General features: G+C 44.5%; 1 protein-coding gene across 4 annotated transcripts in view; it reads left to right on the top strand.

Annotated features, from left to right (window-relative positions):
* The window catches only part of NCOA2 (nuclear receptor coactivator 2), a 372,516-nt gene that overhangs the window by 289,863 nt on the left and 55,797 nt on the right, over positions 1–26,856 (top strand). For all 4 annotated transcript variants that reach the window (XM_068237481.1, XM_068237482.1, XM_068237480.1 and 1 more), the window contains 5 exons: positions 1,580–1,750; positions 8,853–8,954; positions 9,045–9,185; positions 10,987–11,134; positions 16,834–18,082. In XM_068237481.1, the coding sequence (XP_068093582.1) occupies positions 1,580–1,750; positions 8,853–8,954; positions 9,045–9,185; positions 10,987–11,134; positions 16,834–18,082 (1,811 nt within the window). The remainder of the gene's footprint in view (positions 1–1,579; positions 1,751–8,852; positions 8,955–9,044; positions 9,186–10,986; positions 11,135–16,833; positions 18,083–26,856) is intronic.

Here is a 26,856-nt window from a genome sequence, read left to right as displayed (position 1 = left end):
TGGGAGACATCCTCGTGTTTCTTCCGCAGGTGCCTATCATACGCTGTTTCTTTATTCTTTTTCTAAAATGTTGGAAAAGTTAGCTAAGTGAAGAGGCAGAGCTATAAAAGCGGTTCCACCCTGGTTTCTACCCAGTTATGCCCACTGCTGTCATTTAATCCAGGATAGCCCTCCCCCTTGCAGGCTCTTTATTCGCACAGCTAGTCCCTGCATGTCATCTGCGACTCAGTGTGCAAGAGGGCATACAGTGCATGATCAAGACTGCTGCTCTCTTGTGTGTGACTGTTTCAGAAAGTGCATGATGTATGTGCAGGCAGCAATGCCCCAGAAGCAGCTATCGTGTTGGAAAGTGTCGTCACTAAAATAAATTTTTTTGAATAAGAGCAGCAGGGAGTGGTGAAATAGACGCACATCTGCAGACTTGAGGTTCAAGGATAGATAGATAGATAGATAGATAGATAGATAGATAGATAGTGAATATATAATTACACATATTTACAACTTGCTACAAGTCACAGATCTGCTTTAAACTGTGTAAGCACAGAGCGCTTCTGGGTACAGGAGCGTGTTCGAGAGAGGGGCACTAATGCTTATACGCAATAGCCTGGGATATTTCAGAGGGGACAGTGGTGTCCTGGAGGACAGTGAAAGTACAGCGAGGGATCTACTAGACAGCTACAAGTAGGCGCTGGAAGAAGCCCCAGGTAAGCAAGTCTAATCTCTCCACTGTATGTGCCAATATTCTGACTGTGAGATCGTGCCACTGCATTTCAGGTAGTGCTTTTGAAAATGAAGGAAAACTTGATAATGGCCAATGAGGAAATGGGCTAGTCCAAAACCTGTCAGTGAAAGGTTGAGTTGTCGGATCATGATATTGACTGTAAGTTACAGGCACATAAGAAGTAATAATGAATTGTTTACTCTGGGACAGATGTATGGGTACATATTTATTTTCCTTGTTTTTACCATTGTACTTCTTTAAAGGGAAGGTTCAAGCAAGATAAAAAAATGAGTTTCAATTACCTGGGGCTTCTGCCAGCCCCATGCAGCCATCCTGTGCCCTCGTAGTCACTCACTGCTGCTCCAGTCCCCCGCTGGCAGCTTGCCGACCTCAGAGGTCGGCGGGATGCATTGCGTACATTTTTACGCATACCCGCTAATGCAGGAACATTAACACATACATTTTTATGCGTTACTGGTTCAATACGTAAATTTTTACGCATTGACCCAGTGATGCGTAAAAATGTATGTGTTAATGTTCCTGCACTAGCGGGAATGCGTAAAAATGTACGCAATGCGTCCCGCCGACCTCCGAGGTCAGCAAGCTGCCAGCGGGGGACTGGAGCAACAGTGAGTGACTACGAGGGCACAGGATGGCTGCATGGGGCTGGTAGAAGCCCCAGGTAAGTGAAACTCATTTTTTTATTTTGCTTGGACATTCCCTTTAAGCATGTATCTGAACACTGCTGTACATAAACTACTAGTAGCAATGCAGCATGACTGTATGTGCTGAAATGAGATCTGCCAGGCCCTTCTCCTTTGCCTTGTTATTCTGACTGTTTCTCTCTCTTCTCCACAGTGAATGGGGGACCTAGACGTAATAGCCATACATTTAATTGCCGCATGCTGGTGAAGCCAATAACAGAATGTGAAGAGGAGAACCATGATGGACAGGAGACGCACCAGAAATATGAAACTATGCAGTGCTTTGCTGTATCCCAACCAAAGTCCATTAAAGAGGAAGGAGAAGGTAGAATCTGTTTTATCTGGCTCTCGTCATATTAGCTGATAACAGGTGTCACAGAAGCCTACAATCTTTACGTTCACTTTTCATAGTCAATACATTTTAATGTTTAATTTGAACATGTGACAACCTGACAAAAATGTATAATGAAGAAAGGATTGTTGGGGAACATGGAACATTGCTAGACAAAATGTGTGTATGGGGCCATTTAATTATGTAGGTCAGTCTGTTTCCTGCTGGATGTCACTGCATGCAGATTGTGCTAGGCCAACCATACATGGCAAGTGAGTGGCAACCCTTGTAATGCTGGGCATATACGGCGCGATAATGCGCTGATACCGAGCCAGTGGCTCGATGCCGGCACGTCCCTGCTCGTCCGCGCGGATTGGTCCCCGCCGGCGCTCCTTATCAGCCGCTCGATTCCCCGCTATTGTCCGCCCGCGGGGATCGAGCGGGGAATCTATGTCATCGGACCTGTCGGATATTATCAATCAAGCCATCAGCGGCTCTATTGATAAGGACATTCTCGAACCGTGTATGTTTAGCATAAGGAGGAATAGAAACTGCTGGGATTCCTTCTAGGAAGAGGTAAACTCAACAGCAGCTAAGGAAGGTCTCAGAATTACTTGCAGAGGATGATTTCTCTTGCCAATTGTAAGTTTATTGACATGTTGCCCAAACTTGGCCAATATTGTGTTCTGATCAAGTGCAGGAGGATCACTTACTACAGTTAAGAAAACTTATTGGAGGCGCCCAGAATATAATTATCTTAAATCATAAGGTATAGGAGTATTTAGATCTTACCTCCATAAACAAACCACATGGGTAAAAGTTTTGATGATGATGCACAAAAGACAACGCGTTTCATGGGTACTGGCCCGCTTCCTCAGGTCAATAACAAAGTGCCTAAGTCTGTAGCAATCACAGCTGTGGGCGCCTCTTTTAAACCTGGCCAATACTTGTGTTCTGATCAAGTGCAGGAGGATTACTTATTACAGTTCTTACTGTGGCCATATCTCAGTCCAATCTGTGATCTAAACTGAATCTTTTGATCTTAACCAGATGTGTACAAGGTAACTGTGCAGTGGCACCCATAAAATATAAAAATTAAAAACCGTTTGAAAAGAGAATAAATGTTGGCCTACCTTCACAGATTATTATTATTATTTATTTATAAAGCGCCAACATATTCCGTGGCGCTGTACAATGTAAGAAAACAAACAAGGGATACATAATGATACAGACAATGATATACATCAAATATAAGCACTGATACAAGATACAGCACTGCTGATTATAATTTGATTTAACATGATGACTAAAATGTATAAATGTCTAACAGTGTGCAAGCAATTAAATTAATAACAGTCCATGACACAAAAAGGTGAGAGCCCTGACCTTGCGAGCTTACAATCTAAAGGAATGGGGTGGAAACAAGAGGTGGGGATGTATACAGTATATGTACAGGCAGTGCGTAATTAGGTTATTTAGTGGGTGCATGGCCTAAGCTAGAGGATATGCTTGTCGGAAAAGGTGGGTTTTGAGGGAGCGTTTAAAGATTTCAAAGGTGGGAGAGTGGCGGATGTGTTGTGGAAGGGCATTCCAGAGGAGGGGTGAGGCACGTGAGAAGTCTTGTACACGTGAATGTGAGGAGGTAATTGTAGAAGAGGATAGAAGAAGCTCATGTGCAGATCTGAGATTGCGGTTGGGTTGGTATCTGGAGACTAGTGAGGAGATGTACAGGGGAGAGAGATTGTGGAGAGCTTTGTAGGTTAGGGTTAAGAGTTTGAACTGAATCCTTTCATTAATTGGTAGCCAGTGAAGAGCTTGACAGAGAGGGTCAGCAGAGGAAGAGTGAGAGGAGAGATGAATGAGTCGAGCAGCAGAGTTCAGTACAGAATTGAGCGGTGTTAGTCGGTTAGTTGGAAGTTCACCAAGCAATATATTGCAATAGTCCAATCGAGATATAATAAGAGCATGTACTAACATTTTGGTTGCGTCATGGGAGAGAAAAGGTCGGATACGTGCTATGTTTTTCAGTTGGAAATGGCAGGAGCTGGTTAGGGAGTTAATGTGAGGAGTAAATGAGAGAGAGAAGAATCAAATATTACCCCCAAGCACCGTGCTTTGGGAACTGATGTTATAGACGTGTTGTTAACATTTATTGTAATATCAGGCAAAGGGGTGGACAGGGATGGTGGGAAGACTATTAGTTCAGTTTTATTCATATTAAGTTTTAAGAAGCGAGAGGACATGAAAGAGGAAATAGCGGACAGGCAGTCGGGAATCCGTGTGAGGAGGGAGTTAAGGTCTGGGGCCGAGAGGTACAGTTGTGTATCGTCTGCATATAGGTGGTATTGGAAACCAAATGAGCGGATTAAGTTACCAAGACCGTGCATGTAGATGGAGAAGAGGAGGGGACCAAGGACAGAGCCTTGAGGTACCCCTACAGACAAAGGATGTGAAGAGGAGGCCTGATCTGAATAAGAAACAGTGAAAGACCTTCCAGAGACGTAGGAAGACATCCAGGAGAGAGAGAGGTCCTTTATTCCTATAGATGAAAGGATCTGTAGGAGTAGAGTGTGGTCGACACTGTCGAATGCTGATGACAGATCTAGAAGGATGAGTATGGAATAATAGCCTTTGGATTTAGCTGTGAGGAGATCATTAGCTACTTTGGTGAGGGCTGTTTCTGTGGAGTGGTTTGGCCGGAAGCCAGATTGGAACTGATCAAGCAAGGAATTTTCAGATACTGACTTAGTTCAGCATGAATGTGGCGTTCAAGTAATTTAGATGCAAATGGAAGAAGTGACACTGGGCGGTAGTTAGCAAGTTCGGTGGGGTCTAGAGATGTTTTTTTAAGTAGTGGTGTTACAACAGCCCTCTTGAGTGAGGATGGAAAAATTCCGGTAGAGAGGGATAGGTTAAACAGCGATGTTAGCGCAGGGATGAGGGATGTTGATAGCTGTGGAATGAGATGTGATGGGATAGGATCCAAAGAACAGGTGGTTAGATGGGGTTTGGAGATAAGGGAAGAGAGCGAATGTTCGGAAAGTGAAGAAAAACTGGAAAGAGAGCAGTCAACAAGAGGAGTGGAGATGGAGTTTGATGTCTGCGTGGAAAACACACTACGGATTTTTGCAATTTTATCTGTAAAGTATGTTGCAAATTCTTCAGCTGATAAGCATGAAGGAGGAGGAGGAGGGGGTGGTCGGAGAAGGTAGTTGAAAGTACTGAACAGGCGCTTTGGATTGTGCAAGTGGGAGGATATGAGGGAGGAGAAGTATGATTGTTTTGCAGAAGAGAGAGCGGTTTTAAACTTGTTCAACTCTTTTTTGTAAGTAATGAAATCCTCATTAGTATTAATTTTTCTCCAACGGCGTTCAGCTACCCTAGAGCACCCCTTTAACTGTTTAGTAGCTTTGGTCAGCCAGGGTTGGCGACTGGCATGGTGTGGGCGGACATTGGTGAGGGGTGCGATTTCATCCATGACTTGCGTGATTGAGCAGTGGTAGTGTGCAGCTGCTGAGTCAGGGTCAGTGAATGGTTGTGTGAGGAGAGGTGCCAAGGCATCAGAGACAGATTGCATGTCTATGTTGCGGTAGTTCCTGCATGTATATGAGCGTGCTTGAGGCAGGGTGGTAGGAAGAGAGGAGGAGAGAGAGAAGTTTAATAAGTTATAATCAGAGAGCGGGAGAGGAGTATTAGTGAAATCAGTGATAGAACAGAGACGAGTGAATATGAGGTCAAGTGTATGACCATTAGAGTGAGTTGGAGCAGTGGACCACTGAGACAGGCCGTAGGAGGAAGTAAGTGACAGAAGTTTAGTGGCGGCAGAATTGTTGGTGTCAACGTGAATGTTAAAGTCGCCCATAATGATGGTAGGGATATCGGAGGACAGGAACTGGAGGAGCCATGTAGAGAAGTGATCTAGGAAGAAGGAAGCAGGGCCAGGAGGGCGATAGATTATTGCGATCTGGAGGTTAGAGGGAGAGTATAGACGGACAGCATGGACTTCAAAGGAAGGTAGAGAAAGAGAAGGAATGGGGGTGAGTGGCTTGAAGGAGCATCTATCAGAGAAAAGAATGCCCACACCACCGTCATGTTTATTCCCACTTCTAGGCGTGTGACTAAAGTGGACTCCCCCATAAGAGAGGGCGGCAGGTGAGACAGTGTCAGAAGGCGTCAGCCATGTTTCTGTGACCCCAAAGAAGGTGAAGGCGTTGAAATTGAAAAGGTCATGGATGAAAGGAAGTTTGTTGCAGACTGAGCGGGCATTCCAGAGAGCAGCAGAGATAGGTGGGGGAGGAGGGGGGAGAAGAGGAATATTAATAAGGTTGTGGCAGTTTCGGTGTGCATGTGGTTGGCTGTTAGCAGTGAGATTAGTGTGCAAGAGTGAGGAGCGAGCCGGCAGAGAGGGTCCGGGGTTTGGTGAAATGTCTCCTGCAGCAAGGAGTAGTAGGAGGCAGAGAGAGCGGAGGATGGGGTGGGATTTAGATTTATGGGTAGTTGGAGTATGAAATGTATAGCGCGGTTGTATGAATAAGAAAGTATTCCATTTTTTAGTTTGTTGAGTACAATAAACAGACAATGCATTTCGTGTCCTCAAGCCTTGTGTCCCAGAAGTGACTTCAGCATGTTGGATAGGACAGTGTAGGTGGTAGCAGTAATGGCTCGGCTGTTCCCCGGATACTAAAGGTAGAGCAAAGTTGGTTGGCTGGTGTAAAATATTTGCATAATTTAACATTCGTTGTTTGGCTCAACCTGTAAAGTCCGGTCATGTTTCAAATAAAGTCACACTAAACCCAAAACTCAAAATGCTAGATTCTCAACATTGCATTAAACACAGAATAAAAAAAAAAAAAAAACCTTGTTTAAAGGTGTTCTTTCTTTGAGCTCTACATTAATCCAGTTGCAGGGCCCCCACGCACAATTAGTCGTCCTGTTCAGGCAGCAAGATCTTGAAATTCCAAATCCTGTGATTCACAAATCTATGGCAACTTTTTCCAGCATAGTGACTAGTAGTAACAGTCATTGAGATGCTTAGATTTCTATCTTTCATGCAAATATTATGCGGCTTTGAAATGTTCCAAGATAAAGTTTGAAGTGAAGTCCGCTCTACCTTCCACTTGATGGAGACAGATCTGGAACTGGGTGACTCAATTCTCAGACAGTAGACTTTTGAAGAAGTTAAGTTAGGCTCAATGTTCTCCGAGAATACAAGCCTTTATTTAAACTGTAAGAAAACTGCACAACATGTTTACTAGTTATCTACTAGTAAACATGTTTGGTCCGTTTTCTTACTCCAATCAGATGCACTTCCTGCTGATTTTGATTTGCCAACAAGGTGACACACCCGCCACATGCTTAGCGTTGCCTGGTGTCCAGTTTTAGACCGGACAGTCCGGTTTTTGGCCGCTGTGTCATGTCCAAAAAGGCATGTTAAACCGGACAATTAAGATGTCCGGTTTTATGCCTTTTGCCACTTGCCGCCACCCGTCCGCCAGCACTGCGCGACCGCTGATTCGCTGCCTGGCTGTCAGTCAAAGGCACAGCCAGCCAGCTTACGCGGCGTAAGTTACGCCAGCTTAAGTACCGCCCCCGAGCCCGCGCTTCCCGACGTTGCTACGGCAACGCCAACGCTGCGTTGCCAACGCACGCATGACGTGCGTCACTCACGTCATTTGCAATGCGATTCTGCATCTGCGAAGGAAGCAAGGTAAGGTCAGGAGTCTGGAGATATGGTGAGTGAGTGACCCATAATTCTCTGGTTGTATTTCCGCTCTTTGGCCTAGTGCACACCAGAGCGTTTCCGCTGCGGTTTGCGATCCTCCTGCGGGTGCGGATCCGCTAGGGTAATGTATTTCAATGGGCTGGTGCACACCAGAGCGGGAGGCGTTTTGCAGAAACGCATACTCCCGGGCTGCAGCAGATTTTGGATTGCGGATGCGTTTCTGCCTCAATGTTAAGTATAGGAAAAACGCAAACCGCTCTGAAAAACGGCACTTCAGAGCGGTTTGCCAGGCGTTTTTTGTTACAGTAGCTGTTCAGTAACAGCTTTACTGTAACAATACAGGAAATCTACTACACCAAAACCGCTACACAAAACCGCAAAACGCTAGCTGAAACGCTACAGAAAAAGAAGAAAAAGCGTTTCAAAATCTGCTAGCATTTTGCGGATCTGCTAGCTGTTTTTGGTGTGCACCAGCCCACAGTGTGCATTGGCTCCGCTCTATCTCCCCTCCGTATAGTCCAGGCGTGACTTTCAATCTCATTCAATCTCGCCTGAGCCCGCTGCTTACTATACTTTACACTTGAATTCATACTATTGTACAACGCAATTTATACTGTTATACTGTTATATTTGCTCAAAATGTGTACATACATGTATGCGCAGATTTATATTTTAACTTTATGCCTATGTATGTCCACTTTATTGTTCTCAATAAAAAATTTTGGTGGGAAAAAAAAATAAATTTTAAAACTTCCCGCAAGAAATCGACCACTTCACTGTGCAAAAACGCCATAAATGCATTGCATTATTTGCATAGTTTTCCAGTTTTGTAATAGTTTTCTGCTCTGTCTCTTATTATGTGCATTTACTGGTGAAAAGCGGTCTCTTATTATGTGCATTTACTGGTGAAAAGTGGTCTCTTATGTGCATGTACTGGTGAGGACAGTTAGTGACATGGCTATGTACTCTGTAATGTGCTGCAGAAGATGTCAGTGCGATATAAATACTGTAAAAAACATTTTTTTAAAAGCCCATTGCTTAGCCCCACTCTACATAAAAGTGCGCTTCTGACTCCGCCCCTAACTCCACCCTTTGTCCGGTTTTCTCCATCAGCCGACCTGGCAACCCTACACATGCTCATGCTGTGCTCTGATTAGCTGAACACTTGCATGTAGAGGACTTGGTATGGCAGCAACCACATCAGGGGATGTTTGTCTTCATTGCAGATATATAGCAGGCAAATCTATTTCTGTAATAGTATATTGGTGTAATTAATGCTCATAGCACTGACAGAAGAGATATGTATACTTTCATTTCTGTGGTGTTTTAGCTGCATTTTATTTAAGAGTATTTCTGTCTGTTCTTTTCCCAAAGATTTTCAGTCATGCTTGATTTGTGTAGCCAGAAGAGTCCCGATGAAAGAGAGGCCTCCAGTCCCATCTTCAGAGACGTTCTCAACTCGTCAGGACTTGCAAGGTAGCAATCCTTCACCACTGCTATTATCTCCTCCTCACATAGGTGTATATCAGCTGTGCACATTCTTCATTCATGTGGTATTTATTCCAGGTAAAATCACCTCTCTGGACACGAGCACTATGAGGGCGCTGATGAGACCTGGTTGGGAGGATTTGGTGAGGCGTTGTATTCAGAGGTTCCATGCTCAGCATGATGGCGAGATGTCACTCAGCAAAAGGCATCATCAAGAAGGTATCCCTGCTCTATACAAGACTGGCATCTGCTTTCTAACTGCTCAGGGCCTAGAATGGCTTATTCTGATGGAATAAATGCATTTCCTAGGCTGCATCACTGGATTTAGAAAATTTCTAGGGCATAGAAGGAATCCTTGATGGAGAGAGTGAGAAAGCGTAAATACCCCTGTCACATTTGTTCTGCTGTCTAACTTCCAACTGGGTCACTCCAAACAGGAAGTGAGGCAAGATCTGCATTGAAATCACTTTATTTTAGTGACCTGGGGGAAATATGAGGTTTTTCAGTATGGTTTACTTTTTCATTAAGGCGAATCTTCTCCCCTCTATCCCCAAGAAACTGGAACAGAGGGGAAAATAATTCTCTGGATATTGAAGGTCGTAGGGGTGGTCAATGAGATGCTTGAGTTGAGTTGATGAAGGACTTTTTTTAAGCTAATTTATGTAGCTTGAAAATGGACCAATTGATGCCTTCCTTGATGGGTTCGATTGGTCCATTTTCAAGCTGCGTGAATTTGCATACACAATTTGCAGATTTCTGCATCAACTCAGAATTATTTGCGTCTTGTTGACCATCTCAAAAAGCGAATAAAATTGAAGTATTGTAATCTTTCTCCACTGTGCTCAAAACAAACACATTTTGGCTGGAGTTTTCTATTTCATTGCTGAACATGCAGTAGCTTATGTCTGCATCCACCTCTGCTGTAGAAATTGTGCTCATTTTACTGCATTTCAAGCAGCTAGTAGATAGTGTGCGACATTGCATAATAATGTAGCACCCACTCTTTTTGTTGAACTAATCTGATAAACCCCCCCCCCCCCCCCCCACCATAATATTGATCTTTCCAGCAACCTAACACTGACCTCCTCCTTCCCTAAGCCTGACACGCTTCCCACGTGCCCAACATCAGGTGTCATCCTTCCCATATGCCTAACTCTACCCCTCCTCCAACTACTGAAGCCTAACACTAACCCACCTCCTTCCCTAAGCCTGACACTAAACTTCACTATTCCCATGTGCCTAACTCTTCCCTTCCTCCAACTACTGAAGCTTAAAGGATACCAGAACTGACATGTGATTTGAGATAGACATGTGTATGTACATTGCCTAGCACACAAATAACTATGCTGTGTTCCTTTTTTTCTTTTGCTGCCTGAAAGAGTTAAATAACAGGTATGTAAGTGGCTGACTCAGTCCTGACTCAGACAGGAAGTGACTACAGTGTGACCCTTACTGATAAGAAATTACAACTATAAATAACTTTCCTAGCAGAAAATGGCTTCTAGAGAGCAAGAAAGAGGTAAAACTGGGAATTTCTTATCAGTGAGGGTCACACTATAGTCACTTCCTGCCTGAGTCAGGACTGAGTCAGCCACTTACATACCTGATATTTAACTCTTTCAGACAGAGAAAGAAAAAAAGGAACACAGCATAGTTATTTGTGCGCTAGGCACTGTACATACACATGTCTATCTCATCATTTCACATGTCAGTTTGGGTATCCTTTAACACTAACCTTCCTCCTTTCCAAAGCCTGACACTAGCTTATACACCACCCATATGCCCAACACTAGATGTCCAGCCTGTCTCTAGCCTTCACCCTTCCCATATGCCCAACACTAGGTGTCAACCTTCCTCTGTGCCTAGCTCTACCCTTCCTCCATCCACTGAAGCCTAATACCTCCCACTGTCCCCTTCAGAATAACTGAAACTCTGATATATCCATTTGTTGGTGAGATTGGTAAGGTGGGCTGTGATATGTAGCTGTTCTGATGGTTGGTGTGTGTCTCTTCTTTCTCAGTTCTCAGGCTAGGGCTCGCACTGAGTCCCATATACCGGTTTTCATTGTCTGACGGCACGATTGTTGCAGCCCAATCAAAGAGCAAGCTCATCCGATCACCGAATACAAATGAACCTCAGCTTGTGATATCCATCCATATGCTTCAGAGGTAATGTCATTGCACCAGTTATGTTCATTACTTAGTATTGTTGACAGTATATCGGAAGTTTGGGGAACCAATTTACTTATCGATAATGTTGCAAGTCAGTGTACTACTCCTGACCCTGTCCACTTGCTGAACAGTGGTAGTTGGGAGTATCCTGGTGTTGTGAACTTGCTATAGCGAATTCTAACACCAACACTATTTATCAGTATATTTTGGGGATGTAGGAGAAATTCGGAGCACATGAGAATATCCTCCACAAAAAAGCATACAGTTTTATAGAGCCCATGGCATATCCATAGCTTATTAATTGCTCAAACTGCATTTATAATTTCCATTTAAGAGACAATAAAAAGCGGTTAGCCATGTTAAAGGACACCTGAACCAAGGCGGCCATATTTATTTCCTTTATAACAGTACCAGTCCAACTGAAGTCTGACTATATTAAGTAAGACACATTTGCATATGCTTGTTCAGGGTCTATGACTAAAAGTATTAGAGGCAGAGGATCAGGACGACTGCCAGGCAACTGGCATTGTTTAAAAGGAAATAAATATGGTAGCCTCCATATTCCTTTCACTTATGCTGGTGTAATGGTGACAGTGAGTGCCTTGTCAGTAATTTTTTCCCCAGTTTGCGGACACTTCTTGATTTTCTGTGTTTGTCCTCGAAAATGTCACTAGTTTCCATCATTGACGTTTTGCACATAAATTTTTTTTTTTTACGTGGTGTAAAGGAAAGTGGTGGAGCTGTTGTTCTGTGTTCAGAAACCTTGTTTTATTTAACAGCTAACCCCTTATTGGTAACCCTGAAACACCATTCTATTTTTGCTCTGTTTGTTTTTTTTTGTGCACCTGTCTTAATAAATCAGCCCCACAGGCTGGGTGACTGACGCAGCTGTTATTGTTCTCTGGGTTTTTCTCTTAGGATCTTAGCAAGTAAAATGTTTGAGTGACAGCTGTCAGCGGGGCATAAGTCCCACCCCTGTCTTATCAGTCACATGGTGCACTAGGCTGTCCAGTGTGTCGCCCACCCACCTTTCCAACCTGTGAGCTTCCTGATTACACGCGATAAAAACACAAGAGGGGGCGGCGGGTGCCCAAGTGCAGAAACCAGAGGTGTCTGGAATCGCTTCATTGCTTGGATCTCTGGGCAGAAGTCCAGCTGACCTTTCAAACTCTTCTGCACTGAAATCTTTTGTCTCAGAATTATGCTGCGGTAGATTATTAGCACTGATTGAATGCATAAATGTGTACATTCCATAGTGTATTGTAATCTGCTTGTGGCCTGTCGGTGCGGATCATTGTCAGTCTCACACTGATGCCATGTTCTCCAGACATACATTCTACTTCCTACTTAGCAAGCCAGCTGTTTTCCCAAGACACAGATTCTACCAAGTATCTTGCTGAGATTTTCATTAGGAGGAGACCTGCCTCAGCATGTTACTTAGCTGGTGTATACCAGACACACATGCTGAAAAGCGTGCTTTCATTTTGTCTGCTCTGTTGCAAACCCCTCTGTACCTGGCTCTGGATGCTGTAGTGAAACAAGCTTGCATTCTGCTTTCCCTCTAGTCCTGGCTTCTGTGCTGATGACACATTCTTAAAGGGAAACTTCACACTTGCTAAAAAATTGCTAGAAACCTGTATCCATACTGTACACATATTTTTGCAGTGCAATGCTGTTAAAAATTCCATTTCGGTTTATAACAAGCTGTTAATTTCCAAAAAGTTGTTTGTAAGTGCACGTTGCATTATATTTCTAGTTTGGAATCTGGACTCTGTATTGCATTAGGTTTCAGCATAAGCAGGACAGGTATCGCCTCTTCCTGAATGAGTAGTTAGTAGCACAGAGACGGAACAAACCCACTCAGCAAGCAGTATTTGTGATTTGTTCAATTTAAAGGACGACTGAAGTGAGTAATATGGAGGCTGCTTTATTACAATACCAGCTGCCTGGCAGTCCTGCTGATTCTCTGCCTCTAATACTTTTAGCCATAGACCCTGAACAAGCATGCAACAGATCAGGTACGCTGACATAGTTGACTCAAGTTTTACTGGATTAGCTGCATGCTTGTTTCAGAGTTTTGACTCAGGCACTACTTATGCCAGGAGATGAGCAGGACTGCCAGGCAACTGGCATTGTTTAACAGGGGTCCACAGCCCACTGCCGGTCCGTGGGCTGTTTGCTGGTGGTCTGCGGGTCTGGCCTCTTGCACCCAATCCCCCCGCCCCTGCTGTTAGCTTAGCTAGCGGTCGCTTCCTCTCTTATATTCTCATCTCCTGCGTGTTATTTACCTTCACAGCAGCGAGCCCCACAGCTGCTGTGATGAGGCAGAAGCAGGAGAGTGGAATCCTGTAGCGGCAATGTGTATCACCGTTACCAGGGAAACTACTCTTCTTCCTCATCGCAGCAGCTGTGGGGCGCGCTGCTGTGAAGGAAAATAACACGCAGGAGATGCGAATATAAGAGGAAGCGGCCACCAGCTAAGGTAACGCCAGCGGTGGCTGCAGAGGGGGAGTGTATACTTGGGCACTATATATTATCCATATTGGGGCACTATACTAGCTATACTGGGACAACTGTGCTAGCTATGCCACAGCACCCGACCCAAACCCACCCCCCCTACCCGTTGTGCCAGACAGTGTCCACATGTGATTCTAAAATCTCAGCGCAACGCAGCCAGTGTGTACAGGACCTAATGCCAGTTTGAATCTGGGCTTACAGAGTATCCTTTAACCAATGAAAAGTACAACCCCATGGGCAGGGAGATATGAATAAAACTTCATAAAGCTAACTAAGTTGTTGAGCTATTTTAACAATAAAGAACAGTTTGGAAATTATATATGAATTTTTCAGGTCTACTGGCCATTATCTATAGGGGGTGTGAGCACTGATCTCAGACATGCAAGGGGGCGTTGGTACGTAGCTGTTTCGTGTTACAAAGGGTTACTAAATAACATGAGAAGCGAGAGTCTTCGTGTGTGTTGCAACCAGTTAGCTTCCACTTGACATTTCTTCAGTGGCTGTTTGAAAATAAAAGGAAAAAGGTTGGGTTGCTATAGTAACCCAGAACACTTCATATCCCAGACCCCATATTACCACAAGACCCAAAATGCATGTTTCATTGTTTGGCATGAACACTACTTCTTTAAAGTGCGGTTTCCAAGATTATATGTCAAAAGGGAACATGCTAAGAAACACCCCATTTACAGTGAACTCAACCTGGTTTGTGCTAAATACCTATCACCCTTGGATGCTGAGCACTTCAGTAATCACACCTCAGCTATACCCAGATTGTGTGCCTCACGTAAGTCTGAATCCAGGTTTCAGGTTGTATCTCCTCCCCTCCCCTATGCACATGGTGAATAGAGCATATTTGCCTGTTAAATCTAAAATATCTGTTGTTTTTTTTGTACCCCAAAGCATCAGTTTTTGTGAACTGTGACCAACTTATAGGAGTGTTATCAGACTTTAGTTGACACCTGAAGTGAGCGTGACATGGAGGCTGCCATATTTATTCCATTTTAAAATATGAAAATTGTTTAGCTTTCCTGATCTTTTTCCTCAAGTGTTTTTAGCTTTAGACCCTGATCAAGCATGCAGATCAGGTGCTCTGACTGGAGTCTGACTAGATTCGCTGCATGCCTGTTTCAGGTGTGTGATTCAGACACTATTGCAGCCGAGATTGGCAGGGTAGCAGGAAACTGGTATTGTTTTAAAGGAAATAAATATGGCAGTCACCATAATCCTCTTCCTTTTTAGAGGCAACCCTGTCTCTCCTTCATATTCCTTTATTAATCCTTAGTACATGAAAAATGTATGTATATAGTGACCTGTTACAAAGATGGGAATGAAAACTATTAATGTTCTTAAAAAGGAGGATTTTAGTGTAAAAGTTGAAAGAAAACAAAAACTCAAAGTGGTGCAATTCCCTCCCCCGGATTGTTGTCCATCTGCGTAGTTGTTGCTGGGTGTATCAGAGGGCATAAAAGTAAACTGTTCCTCTCAAATGCTCATTACATGCATCCATTTGCAGACAGACGTGGGATTTGGATATCATGCATTCCATTGACCTGTTCACTCTGAAATTCTGAAACGTTGGTAGTAAGGGTATTCGATCACAACACAGGATTCATGTACAGCAGTTTACAGAACGTGATCACAAGATCTAATGAAAACCGTTACATTTCACAATGGGCTATATGATTTCAGCCTCGCCACACACAGAATTGTGTGGGCCTTTTTAGTTACTTGATCTACACTTCAATAAGTTCAGGAAAAATTGACAAGTTTCCAAATGTTTTCTTTCCTCCTCCTAATGTATTCTAAAAACTCTACGAGAAGCTTCCACAAATCTTCAAGGTTCTTTTTCATGAATGTGTCTAAAAATGAGGTTGTATCGCAGGAATTATCTGTCATCTTGGCTTTCATCAACCTATGGGACCCCCAAAAGAACTCATCGGATAAAATAGTAGTTAAATTTGGCCAACTTGTGTAACCTAATGCTAGGTACACACAATGCTATTTCCCGTCCGATCTACGGGAATCAGATGATTATTTCCAGTCTGCTCCCGTCTGATAATTGGAAACAATTTTCAAAGTTCTCATGAGAAAATGAATCCTGTTATCGATCGGAAGCAGTTTGGACACGTACACACGATGCAACTTCCTGTCAGATTACCCGGCAATCAGACAGGAAATTGTCGTGTGGTTGGGTACACACTAATTTCCAGTATGTTCAATCTGCTTCCAATCCAGAAAGGGATCAATTTTGTGCAGTACTGATCTCAAAAACAATCTCTCAATCAGAAGCAGGTTGGACATGCTGGAAATTACTGAATGATGGGAAATTTCCATTGACCTGACAGAAAATTGCTTGATATGTACAAGGCATAAACCTGTTTTCACTGCAAGTGGCAAACATGAAAGGACTGTTTTGTTTGTTCTCTGCTCACACTTTGTTTCCAGGATCAGTAATTGTCAAGGTAAACAAGCAGGATGCTGGGATCCAGTGTATCAGCCCTGCTGCAGTACTAGTATTTGCATGATGAGGAGAGTCAGGTTTCTCTTCCTGGGCCAGGAGTTATTAAAAACAAATAAGTCAACCATGAGAATCTGTGTATATTGTGATAGTCAGAGACTCCTGCAGAACATTAGCACAATTTTTCAGCTCAGACCAAATATTTATATCCATATGGCCAGCTAAAGAGGGCACCCCTAGGTAGCAGAACCTACTTATGCAATGAACAAATATGCTTATCCCAAAGTTTTTAAAACCAGAACTGGTCTTAACCGGGTTGTTTGTCCTTTGACAATAAGCCAATGTGTGGTTGAAGAAAATGCATGTGAATTGCATCTACCACCAGGTAAAGTTAATGAGATGCAAATCAAAAGTGATGTAGCAGTGGGCTAATGTTATGCAAATATATACAGCTTGAAAACGGACCAATCAAATTACACTTTGGATTTGATTGGTCCATTTTCAAACTGCATACGTTTTTTGAACAGAAAATTTGCATAGTTCTGCAACAATGATTTGCATCTCATTGACCATCCCTATCTGCCAAGGAGTTTGTAGCTCTGTTCAGCCAGTGTTGGGATTCACACAGCCCTGCTTCAACATCTCTGCGTTCTTTGAGGTAATATTATGTGCTTTAGTTACTGTGTAATGATGTAACATTGTACTTTGTTTTCTCTCCCAGAGAACAGAATCTGTGTGGAATGAATCAGGACATGGCTGGACAAAGCATGGGGAAGCAGATGAACCCAGTCTCCAGCAGCCCAGCTCATCAGACAATGTGCAGCGGAAATCCTGGTCAGGATATGACCATAAGTAGCAATATGAATTATGCCATGAATGGCCCAAAGGAACAAATGGGCTTGCCAGCCGGCAGGTATAGTGGTTCTGGGGGAATGAACCATGTCTCCAGCATGCAAGCTACCACTCCTCAGGGTAATAACTATGCACTCAAAATGAATAGCCCATCACAGGGAAGTCCTGGCATGGGTCAGGGTCAGCCCAACTCCATGCTTTCCCCGCGGCACCGTGCGAGCCCAGGAGTGGCAGGGAGCCCCCGTGTTGCACCCAGTCAGTTTTCCCCTGCAGGAAGTTTGCATTCTCCAGTTTGTAGTAGCACAGGAAATAGCCATAGTTATACCAACAGCTCCCTACATGCACTTCAGGCTCTTAGTGAGGGTCCTCTGGCTCCACCCCTGCCATCACCTGACATGAAAGGGGGTAATTTGCAAAATTCACCCAGCAACATGAACCCCCCTCAGCTCAGAAAGATGGGCAGCATGGACTCTAAAGACTCTTTTGGACTATATGGGGAGCAACCTGAGGGTGCAACTGGACAGACAGAGACTGTGTGTCGCTCATCAGAGCAGAAGGATTGTAACGAAAACATGGCTTCTGCTGGGGACAAAATGGAAGGTCAAAATAGATTGCTGGATAATAAAAATCAGACAAAACTATTGCAGTTGCTCACCACAAAACCAGAACTGATGGAGCCTTCTCCACTGTCTGCTATGGGAGATACAAACAGCAAAGACTCCATGGGACATTTTACATCCAATAGTACGTCTGCTTCAGCACAGACAACCTCACTGAAAGAGAAGCATAAAATTTTGCACAGACTACTTCAGGACAGTAGTTCACCTGTTGACCTGGCCAAGCTCACAGCGGAAGCTACTGGGAAAGAGCTTAATCAGGAGTCCAATAGCACAGGCCCGGGCTCCGACATCACTATCAAGCAGGAACCGGTCAGCCCCAAGAAGAAAGAAAATGCACTACTTCGTTACTTGCTAGATAAGGACGATAGTAAAGATAATATGGGCGACCTCACACCCAAACTGGAGCGCCTGGATAACAAAATGGAGGCTTCCAGCTGCAACAAATTATCAGTTGTCAAAACTGAGAAAGAGGAGTCAGGCTACGGCCCAAACGATCAGGTAAGCGCCATGGTTGTGTAAAACCCAGCAAAGCTGAAAACCAAATAAGGCAAATTCTAAAATTAAACATACAGGTAGTCCCTGATTAACAAAGGAGTTAGGGACTGAAGATTCGTTCTTAAACTGAATCCGTTCTTAAGTTGGAAGACTGTATCATCTCTGTCCCCTGTACCTCCTCTGTGCCTCCAGTGTCACCTCTGTTCCCCTGTGGCTTCAGTGTCTCCCTCTATGCCACCTCTCCCCTTCCACTGTCACCTCTGTTCCCCTTTTCCCTCAGCTTCCCCTCTGTACCACCTCTGCCCTCCTAGCCCCCTTTGCGACTCCTTCAGTCCCTCTTTGTGCCTCCTCCTGGCCTAGTGATGATCCTATTGTGCTATTTTGGCTTACACAGAATTTCATGCAAAGGACTACCTGTATAGATTAGTTGTGTAAACTATTGTATGAGCTTCACCTTAAGTTTTTGAACTTCCCTGTGCATTTTACCATGCAGGCTTCTGACCTTTAAAACCTCTGTTATTTTCCTGTGAGTAGATCATGATCTTACAGTTGCTTATTTCCTGAAAAAATTATGAATTCGCATGCTGACATGGAGGACATAGTTTATGCTGGAATGCTGGGAGATGTAGACTGGCATCTCTTCTGCCTTCTTTGGGTGTCATAGGGTCAGACCACATTGATTCATTCAGTAACTACACACAGAGGGAAGAATAGACCTGCAATGAAGTTTAGCAAACTATTAGAAGTGGCCTTGTTGAGTTAGGGGTTTAGAATGGCTTTAAAGAGACACCGAAGCGAAAAACAAATTGTATAATTATTTGTATGTGTAGTGCAGCTAAGAAATAAAACATTAGGAGCAGAGACATACGTCTAATATTGTTTCGAGTACAGGAAGAGTGAGACTATTTCCAGCTTTTTACCTGCTATTATGTTCAAGCTGTATGAGGAGTGGTGAAACGTCGCATTCCTGCTGCAAAACTGGGGCTTTATGCCCTCCAAATCCCCGAGGGAAACATCCACGACTTTCAAAGCTGTGGATTTGGCTGCCTGGGGAGGCAGAGCTTTGTGCTGTAGCTCTGCCTCTACTGACGTCAATCTGCGTGTGGATCTCCACCTCTCCCCTCCCCTCTCTGTGAAGAAAGACTGAGAGTGGCGGGGTAAGGCGGTGATTGACTTCTTCAGAGGCAGAGCTATATCGCTGAGCTCTTCCGCTTTCAGAAAGCTGTCCCCGGTTTTTCCCCCGGGCATTTGGGGGACATAAAGCACTCGTTTTGGCGCGGGAATGTGGCGTTTCACATCTCCTCATATAGCTTAAACATAATAGCGGGTAAAAAGCTGGATTAATTTTTACTTCGGACTCTTGAAGAATCTCCAGTTATCTATGCAAAAGAGCCATTGAGCTCCAGCTCTGTCTTCTGAAGCTTATCTCAACGGTCAGTCACTGTATTTTATTTTTCTCTCCAGAGGACAGGTCAATAGTTCATTGGGTTGCTCTGTAAAATCATTTAGAATTCTGAGTAGTGTGTAAACTGCAAATATCAGAGAATGATGCAATTTGATAAAAAAAACTATATAACTGAAAATAAAAATATGAGAATATTTTCTTTGCTACGAATGTTCTAGTAATTAACCATACTACACAACCAATTCATTATATCATATTTTGTTCCCTTCAGTGTCTCTTTAACACTGATGAATGTTTTTCTCTTGCATGTGTACTGTTGGTACACTACTCTGACAAATGTGTGTGTACTTGGTTGCTTTACCCAAGGAAGCTATACTTGTATTTGTGTCTTGTCAGAATGGATACACTGTGCAAAGACAGCACTCATTGTTTATTAGCAGTTCTATTTCTATTAGTTTATATATAATGTTGCTCGAAGGAGCCCTTATACAGTACTTATAATATCAGCAATAGAAGGATCACTTTAGACCAGGTTTGAGTTGGGGGTGGAAATCAGTACAGAAAAGCAGAGTACAGTCGCACCCTAACCGCTGGGGTCCTCTTAACCTAGGAAGTGTGGCCATGGTGATTTTTTTTTTTTTTTTTTGAATATTTAAGCAGTTTTCTGTAACTGTCTGAGGCATTTCATTTTGCATGTTTTTAGATACAAAACACCATCCTTTAAGTTTTCAGCTTGTTCTTATTGATGGGAAAAAATTGCACCTTCTTCATTGCTGCAGCTACAGTAGAGCAGTGTCTAGGTGGGCTGCCTACACCTGCTGTTGATGTACATCTCCCAGAATGCATCTTGGTAGGCAGTATCCAGTGAGCATGATCATGGTTGGAAGTTTTTAGCCTTTTTTTTCTGATTCGTAAAACTGGGTGATAACTGGTGATGCTGCCTTTTATTGATGTATAAATACTTGAATTCTCAGGTTTTGGTCTACTTCTAAAAGCAACTGACTGTATTCCTGTCATGAGTTGCGGAAGGGGGGGGGGGGGGTGCACCACTATAACACTTCTTGACCAAGTACCAAAGACGGGTGATCATGGTATCCGGGACACAGACATAAAAATAAACAGGCACTGACTTATGAGGGGAAAAAAAGTTTTGCCTGGACTTCCTCTTTAAACTTGCTGTAGCCTCTTATAAGTAAATTATTACCCTTGGCAGTTGTTGGCTTGTGTGTTGTTCACTAGCCCAAGGTCGTGGTTCAGGATTTCAGCAATCTATTGCTTTTAGCATTGTAGTAACTTCCCTCCGGGAATGTCTGTGCATTCATTGTTCTGTCAGAATATAAACACTCTGCAGAGACCTGCTGTTGCTGAACCTTGTACACGGGAATTTGCATACAGGCAGCAGGTCTCATAAATGAAAAAGAAAGTAATGTGATGTTTTCTTAGTATTAGTGATGACAGTTTAGCACCATGACATTTTATCTGAGTTATGTATATTACTCATCTGGCTTCAACCAGTCTCCCTTTAAACTGGTCACATGACTGGATGCTTGCTGGAGCTCCCCCCTGTGGTAGAGCTTGCCCAGCACCCTTCACACACTGCTGAGTGCTGCTGTCTTTCCTCCACCCACACAGTCCCTGCTGTTACAACAGTTTACATAGTTTTGCTTCACCTGTAATTTTTCTGATATAAGCAGAACAGTGAAGACTGCTTTCATTCCTGTATACACTTTTAAGGTTTCACGGTGCCTGAAAGAACCCTGATTTTACTATTCACGTTGGCTTTTGGCGTGTATATACAAAGGGCCTCTATGCACAAGTTGTGAGGGATCAGAGTTTAGTAAGGGACTGCAGGCAAACTGTTGTCTCGGTGTGTTTCCTGATTTACTGATTATGTCCCCAGCAACAATTAAAGCAACCTAAACTGAAAATTGACTTATATGATAAACCATTGTATCTGTAGAGCTTACCTTAACTTTTTCCTAGAGCCCCTTAAAGGGAACCTTAACTGAGAGGAATATAGATCTTTCCTTTTGAACACCACCAGTTGCCTGGCAGTCCTGCTGCCTCTTTGGCTCTAGTAGTGGCTGAATCACACACCTGAAACAAGCATGCAGCTAATCAGAATCAGTTTATTTCGCCAAGCATGACTGGGTCATGCCCGGAATTGGTTTTAGCATCACAGGGCAGCTCACAAAATAAATAAGAAGTTACAGCGAGACAAACGTAACACAGTGCGCAGGCAATAAGTTACGTCAGAGACGTGACAGAGTAAGAAAAACCTTGAGACGGTAGCATATCAAGCAGCAAAAACAAGATAACAGTCTGAACGCAGAAAAAAAAAAACACTCATGTACTATGGGTAGTGGGCAGCTAAGTAGGTGTTTCCTGCAAGTGTGAGGGGAGAGCCATGGCATTTATAGGGAGTTCAAGAGTCTCACCGCTGTGGGGAAGGTGTCCCTGTGCCTTGACGTCTTGGTAGGGATGGCACGTAGCCTCCGTCCCGATGGGAGCCGTTGGAGGAAGCGATGACCCGGGTGAGATGGGTCATTAGCAATCTTTGTTGCCCTAGAGCACATCCTAGAGTTGTGGCTGAGCTCCAGAGGGGGGAGGGGTTTTCCAATTCTCTCCGCTGATCTGATGACCCTCTGAATTTTGTATCTGTCGCTGGTGGAGGCGCCAGCATACCATACGAGTATAGAGGAGCACAGGACAGACTCTATGGTGGCAGAGTAGAAGGATTTAAGAAGTTCTTGGGCCATGCCGAACTTCTTTAGTTGACGCAGGAAGAAGAGTCTCTGCTGGGCCTTCTTTTGGGTTGCGGAGGTGTTCGCTTTCCAGCTCAGGTCATCAGATATGGTAGTGCCCAGGAGTCGGATACACTGGGGACAATTTCAACTTCCGCCCCATCAATAAGAATCGGGCGGGGGGTGGTGCTCCGCCTTCTGAAGTCTATGACCATCTCCACCGTTTTGGTGGTGTTGAGCACCAGCTTGTTCCCCCTGCACCAGTGGCAGATTCTATCCACCTCATCTCGGTAGGCCTGTTCGTCGCTCTTACTAATGAGGCCAACAATGGTGGTATCGTCGGCAAATTTGATGACCTTGACAGAGTTGACCTTGGAGGTACATTGGTTAGTATAGAGCGAGAACAGAAAAGGTGACAGGACACATCCCTGAGGGGCACCAGTGTTGGTAATTCTTGGTCTGGACGAGATGTCTCCCAGCTTAACAACTTGGGACCTGTCTGTAAGGAAGTCCGTGATCCAGCAGCGAAGGGCAGGGTGGGTACCGAGATCCACTAGGATGTCGTGCAGTATACGTGGGCAGATGGTGTTGAAAGCCGAACTAAAGTCCAGAAGGAGCATCCTGGCATAGGAGTCCGGGCTGTCCAGGTTGACCGGTGATGTACTCCAGGCATATGTTGATAGCATCATCAGTGGACCTGTTTGTTCTGTACGCAAATTGAAACGGATCCAAACAGTGCAGTGTGGAGTTCTTGAGAAGGGATAGGATCACTTTCTCAAAGGTTTTCATAACAGAGGTGAGGGCCACTGGTCTGAAGTTGTTAAGGTCTGAGACTCCTTGTTTTTTTGGCACAGGAATAATTGTGGACTGTTTAAAGCATGAAGGGACCTTGCCCTCACTTAGGGACCTGGTGTATATGGAAGTGAGGTTGGGGGGCCAGCTGTCGTGAGCAGGTTCTCAGGCAGGCTGAGGACACACCATCAGGCCCTGAGGCTTTCCTCGAGTTCAGTGTGGACAGGTGGTGCAGAACATCAGCCTCGCTCACTGCTGGGGGAGGAGAGCTCGGGTTTGTAATGAAGGTGGCTGGGGTCACGTTCAGCTAGTTTGACATCAGCATCAGGCGGGATGTAGACCCCAGCCTAGGGTTGCAACGGTATGAAATTCCACGGTATAATAACCGTCAAAAAAAATACCACGGTATGACGGTATTACGGTATACGGTATTATACAATTATTTGGACCCGGGATCCCCCCCTTACATTAAATAATGTGCCGGTCCACCCCAGTGTGGGGTTCCCCACTCCCTCTGGAACTGTAAAATGGCTCACCCTGCTCCTGCAAAAGTCCTGGTGGCGTAAGACACAGGTGTAGCCAGTAGTAGGTGGCCGTAGCATAGGTAGCCAGGAATAAGTGTAGCCAGTAGTAGGTGGCCATAGCATAGGTAGCCAGGGATAGGGTGTAGGCAGTAGTAGGTGGCCGTAGCATAGGTAGCCAGGGATAGGGTGTAGCCAGTAGTAGGTGGCCGTAGCATAGGTAGCCAGGAATAAGTGTAGCTGGTAGTAGGTGCTGGCAGCATAGGTAGCCAGGGATAGGGTGTAGGCAGTAGTAGGTGGCCGTAGCATAGGTAGCCAGGGATAGGTGTAGGCAGGATAGGTGGCGGTAGCATAGGTAGCCAGGGATAGGTGTAGCCAGTAGTAGGTGGCCCAAGCATAGGTAGGCAGTAGTAGGACTCGAGGCCGCAGCATAGGTAGCCAGGAATACATGTAGCTAGTAGTAGGTGGCCGCAGCATAGGTAGCCAAGGATAGGGTGCAGGCAGTAGTAGGTGGCCGTAGCATAGGTAGCCAGGAATAGGGTGTAGGCAGTAGTAGGTGGCTGTAGCATAGGTAGCCAGGGATAGGGTGTAGGCAGTAGTAGGAGGCCGTAGCATAGGTAGCCAGGGATAGGGTGTAGCCAGTAGTAGGTGGCCGCAGCATAGGTAGCCAGAGATAGGGTGCAGGCATTAGTAGGTGGCCGTAGCATAGGTAGCCAGGAATATGTGTAGCTGGTAGTAGGTGGCCGCAGCATAGGTAGCCAGAGATAGGGTGCAGGCAGTAGTAGGTGGCCGTAGCATAGGTAGCCAGGGATACATGTAGGCAGTCATAGGTGGCACAAGTGGAAAGAAAGAGTGCCGGCGATGTAATACTGCCTAAAATTTGCCCAGCTTACCAGTCCTGTTTGTAGAGCTTGGACCGGGCATTGAGTGGCAGCAGGATAATGAAGAATGGCATAGGGATATCAGAGAACATTCAGCGCGCAATACTGAAGAGGCAGATTTTAATTCAAAGGCTGTCTCTTGATTGGCTGTGATGGGCGGGACAGGAGCCCCGTTACTGAGCCAATCACTGCTCTCGCTCTTCTGCTGCGTGTGCGCTCCAGCCGATGGGGAAGCAGTCTCTGCGTTCCAGGTGCGTCATCATAGGACGCGCATCCCATCCGGCACCTGCGCAGTGCATCAGCAAGCCTCCCGCAACCAGGAAATAGCTTCGGGAGCTTGCTTTTCATGTAGGTAGACAGGGAAATGTGAACAGTGGCAGTGGCGGCGATGCGGAAGTGGCGGCGATGCGGAAGCGGCGAAAGGCAGCGGGAAAAAACGGTATTTTGCAAATGTGCATGGTATGATTACCATGCACATTGAAACCGTGATATACCGTAATACCGGTATATCGCGGCAACCCTACCCCAGCCAGGATGTAGGATGTGAACTCTCTGGGTGAGTAGATAGGCCTACAGTTGACAAGTAAGAGCTCAAGGTCGGGGGTACACTTCCTGGTTAACAGTGACGTGTTCGGACACCATGAGGAGTTGATGTAAAAGCAGACTCCACCTCCTTTCCTTTTGCCTGAGAGAGTGCGGTCACGGTCCGCCCGGATGAGTCTGATTTCAGTCAGAGCACCTGATCTGTATGCTTGTTGAGGGGCTGTGGCTAAAAGTATTAGAGACACAGGATCAGCAGGAGAGTCGGGCAACTGGTATTATTTTAAAAGGAAAAATCCATAACCTTCTCAGTTTAGGTTCCCTTTAAAGAGAACCTGAACTGAAAATTAAAAGTCAAAATAAACATACACAAGTCATACTTACCTCCCGTGTAGTCTACTCCTCAATCTTTCTCCCCTCCTGCGTCCCATTTGTCCACTGTGATCAATGGAATCCTCCTCCTCCATTTTGAAAATGGCCATTACCCCATAACCGCTTCCTGGTCAACACACTGTTCAACTGTAATATCGCCCACTTGAGCCATACGGAAACATGGACATTACCTTGCACATTCAGTTGTAACTGACAGCAGCTGGTTTATTTCAGTTCTGACAAAATCTTGTCAGAATTGGAAGGGATCACTGTTTGAAGAAAATGATGAGCCACTGAGAGGAACTGACGGCAGGGTAAGTATGTAATATTCATCTGCAACTACATCATGTTTGTTTTAAATAATTTTACTTCCTTCAGGTTCTCTTTAAGGTAGCCATACATCTAGCGATTCTGATTCAAGCGACAAAGCGATCGATTTTATTAAGGAATAGTATGGTGGATCGTAAGCCGATCAGCTAGCGGCACACACCACAGGCGATATCCTATGCGATTCACATTCGATGCGACAGATGTTGGAAACACGAATAATCCAGCACAGGAGATATTTTGGCGCCACCATAGACGGAAATAGGAATTACAGCTACAGCGGCGCACAGAGTGCAACTTCGGCGCCGTCAGAAGACTGAGCTGAAGTTACATTTAAAACACTGTAATTCGGCCGCCAGCAATAGCTTAAAGCCGAATTACATAATTCCCCACTATCTATGTGGACCTGGAGGGGGAATAGTATTTAACGCAGCCGGGAGTTGTGCAGCAGCAGGATAAGCCATATACCAGCTGTTCCCTGCGTCCAAGTCGCTCTTTCTAAACCGAACCCCCCCCCCCCCCCACAGACAACTGATGACTTTTGTTTGTCACTGTTTGCACAGCCACATGCAGGATGTATGGCCTTTGTCATGCCTCGTACACACCATGCAATGTCCCGCTAGAGCGACAGGAGCAAATCAATGATTTCCGACAAAAGTCATTCGAAATCTGATTGGAGCTTTTGGAAATGATCAATTCAACCTATCAGTTAGGAAATTGCGTGGTGTGTACCAGGCATTAGTTTTCTGGAGAGCTAGAGGTGCTGTTAAACTGCTACTCCTACGCAGAAAAATATAGGTTTATTAAGCCTAAAGGTGGCCCGAACACCATACAATTTTTTAAATATCTGTTCAATTCAAGAATGGCAATCAATTTTTCTGACTGATTGCAACAATTCAAAAATCTGACCAATGTACCACACACCTATGTTCAATTTCTCCCCAATCATGAATAAAATGATTGAAAGCTCAGAAAACTTGGAACTGTACATCAAGTAACTGACAATCCATCACACACCAGATCATTCTTTATAAAGTTGATCTGAAATGTCCAGTCTCCAAATATCGAAAAAAAAATGGGAAATTCCATCGGATTTATCGTTCGAAAACAAAGAAAAGTTCTCAAATTTTGGGACAACTGATCAAAATTATCGAATTGTTTAAAAATTGGATCATTTAATTGTATGGTGTGTGTG

This window comes from Hyperolius riggenbachi, chromosome 5, assembly GCF_040937935.1.
Source record: "Hyperolius riggenbachi isolate aHypRig1 chromosome 5, aHypRig1.pri, whole genome shotgun sequence".
Lineage (NCBI taxonomy): Eukaryota > Metazoa > Chordata > Amphibia > Anura > Hyperoliidae > Hyperolius > Hyperolius riggenbachi.
The sequence above is the reverse complement of the archived record's forward strand: the minus strand, read 5'-3'. Positions and strand labels throughout refer to the sequence as shown.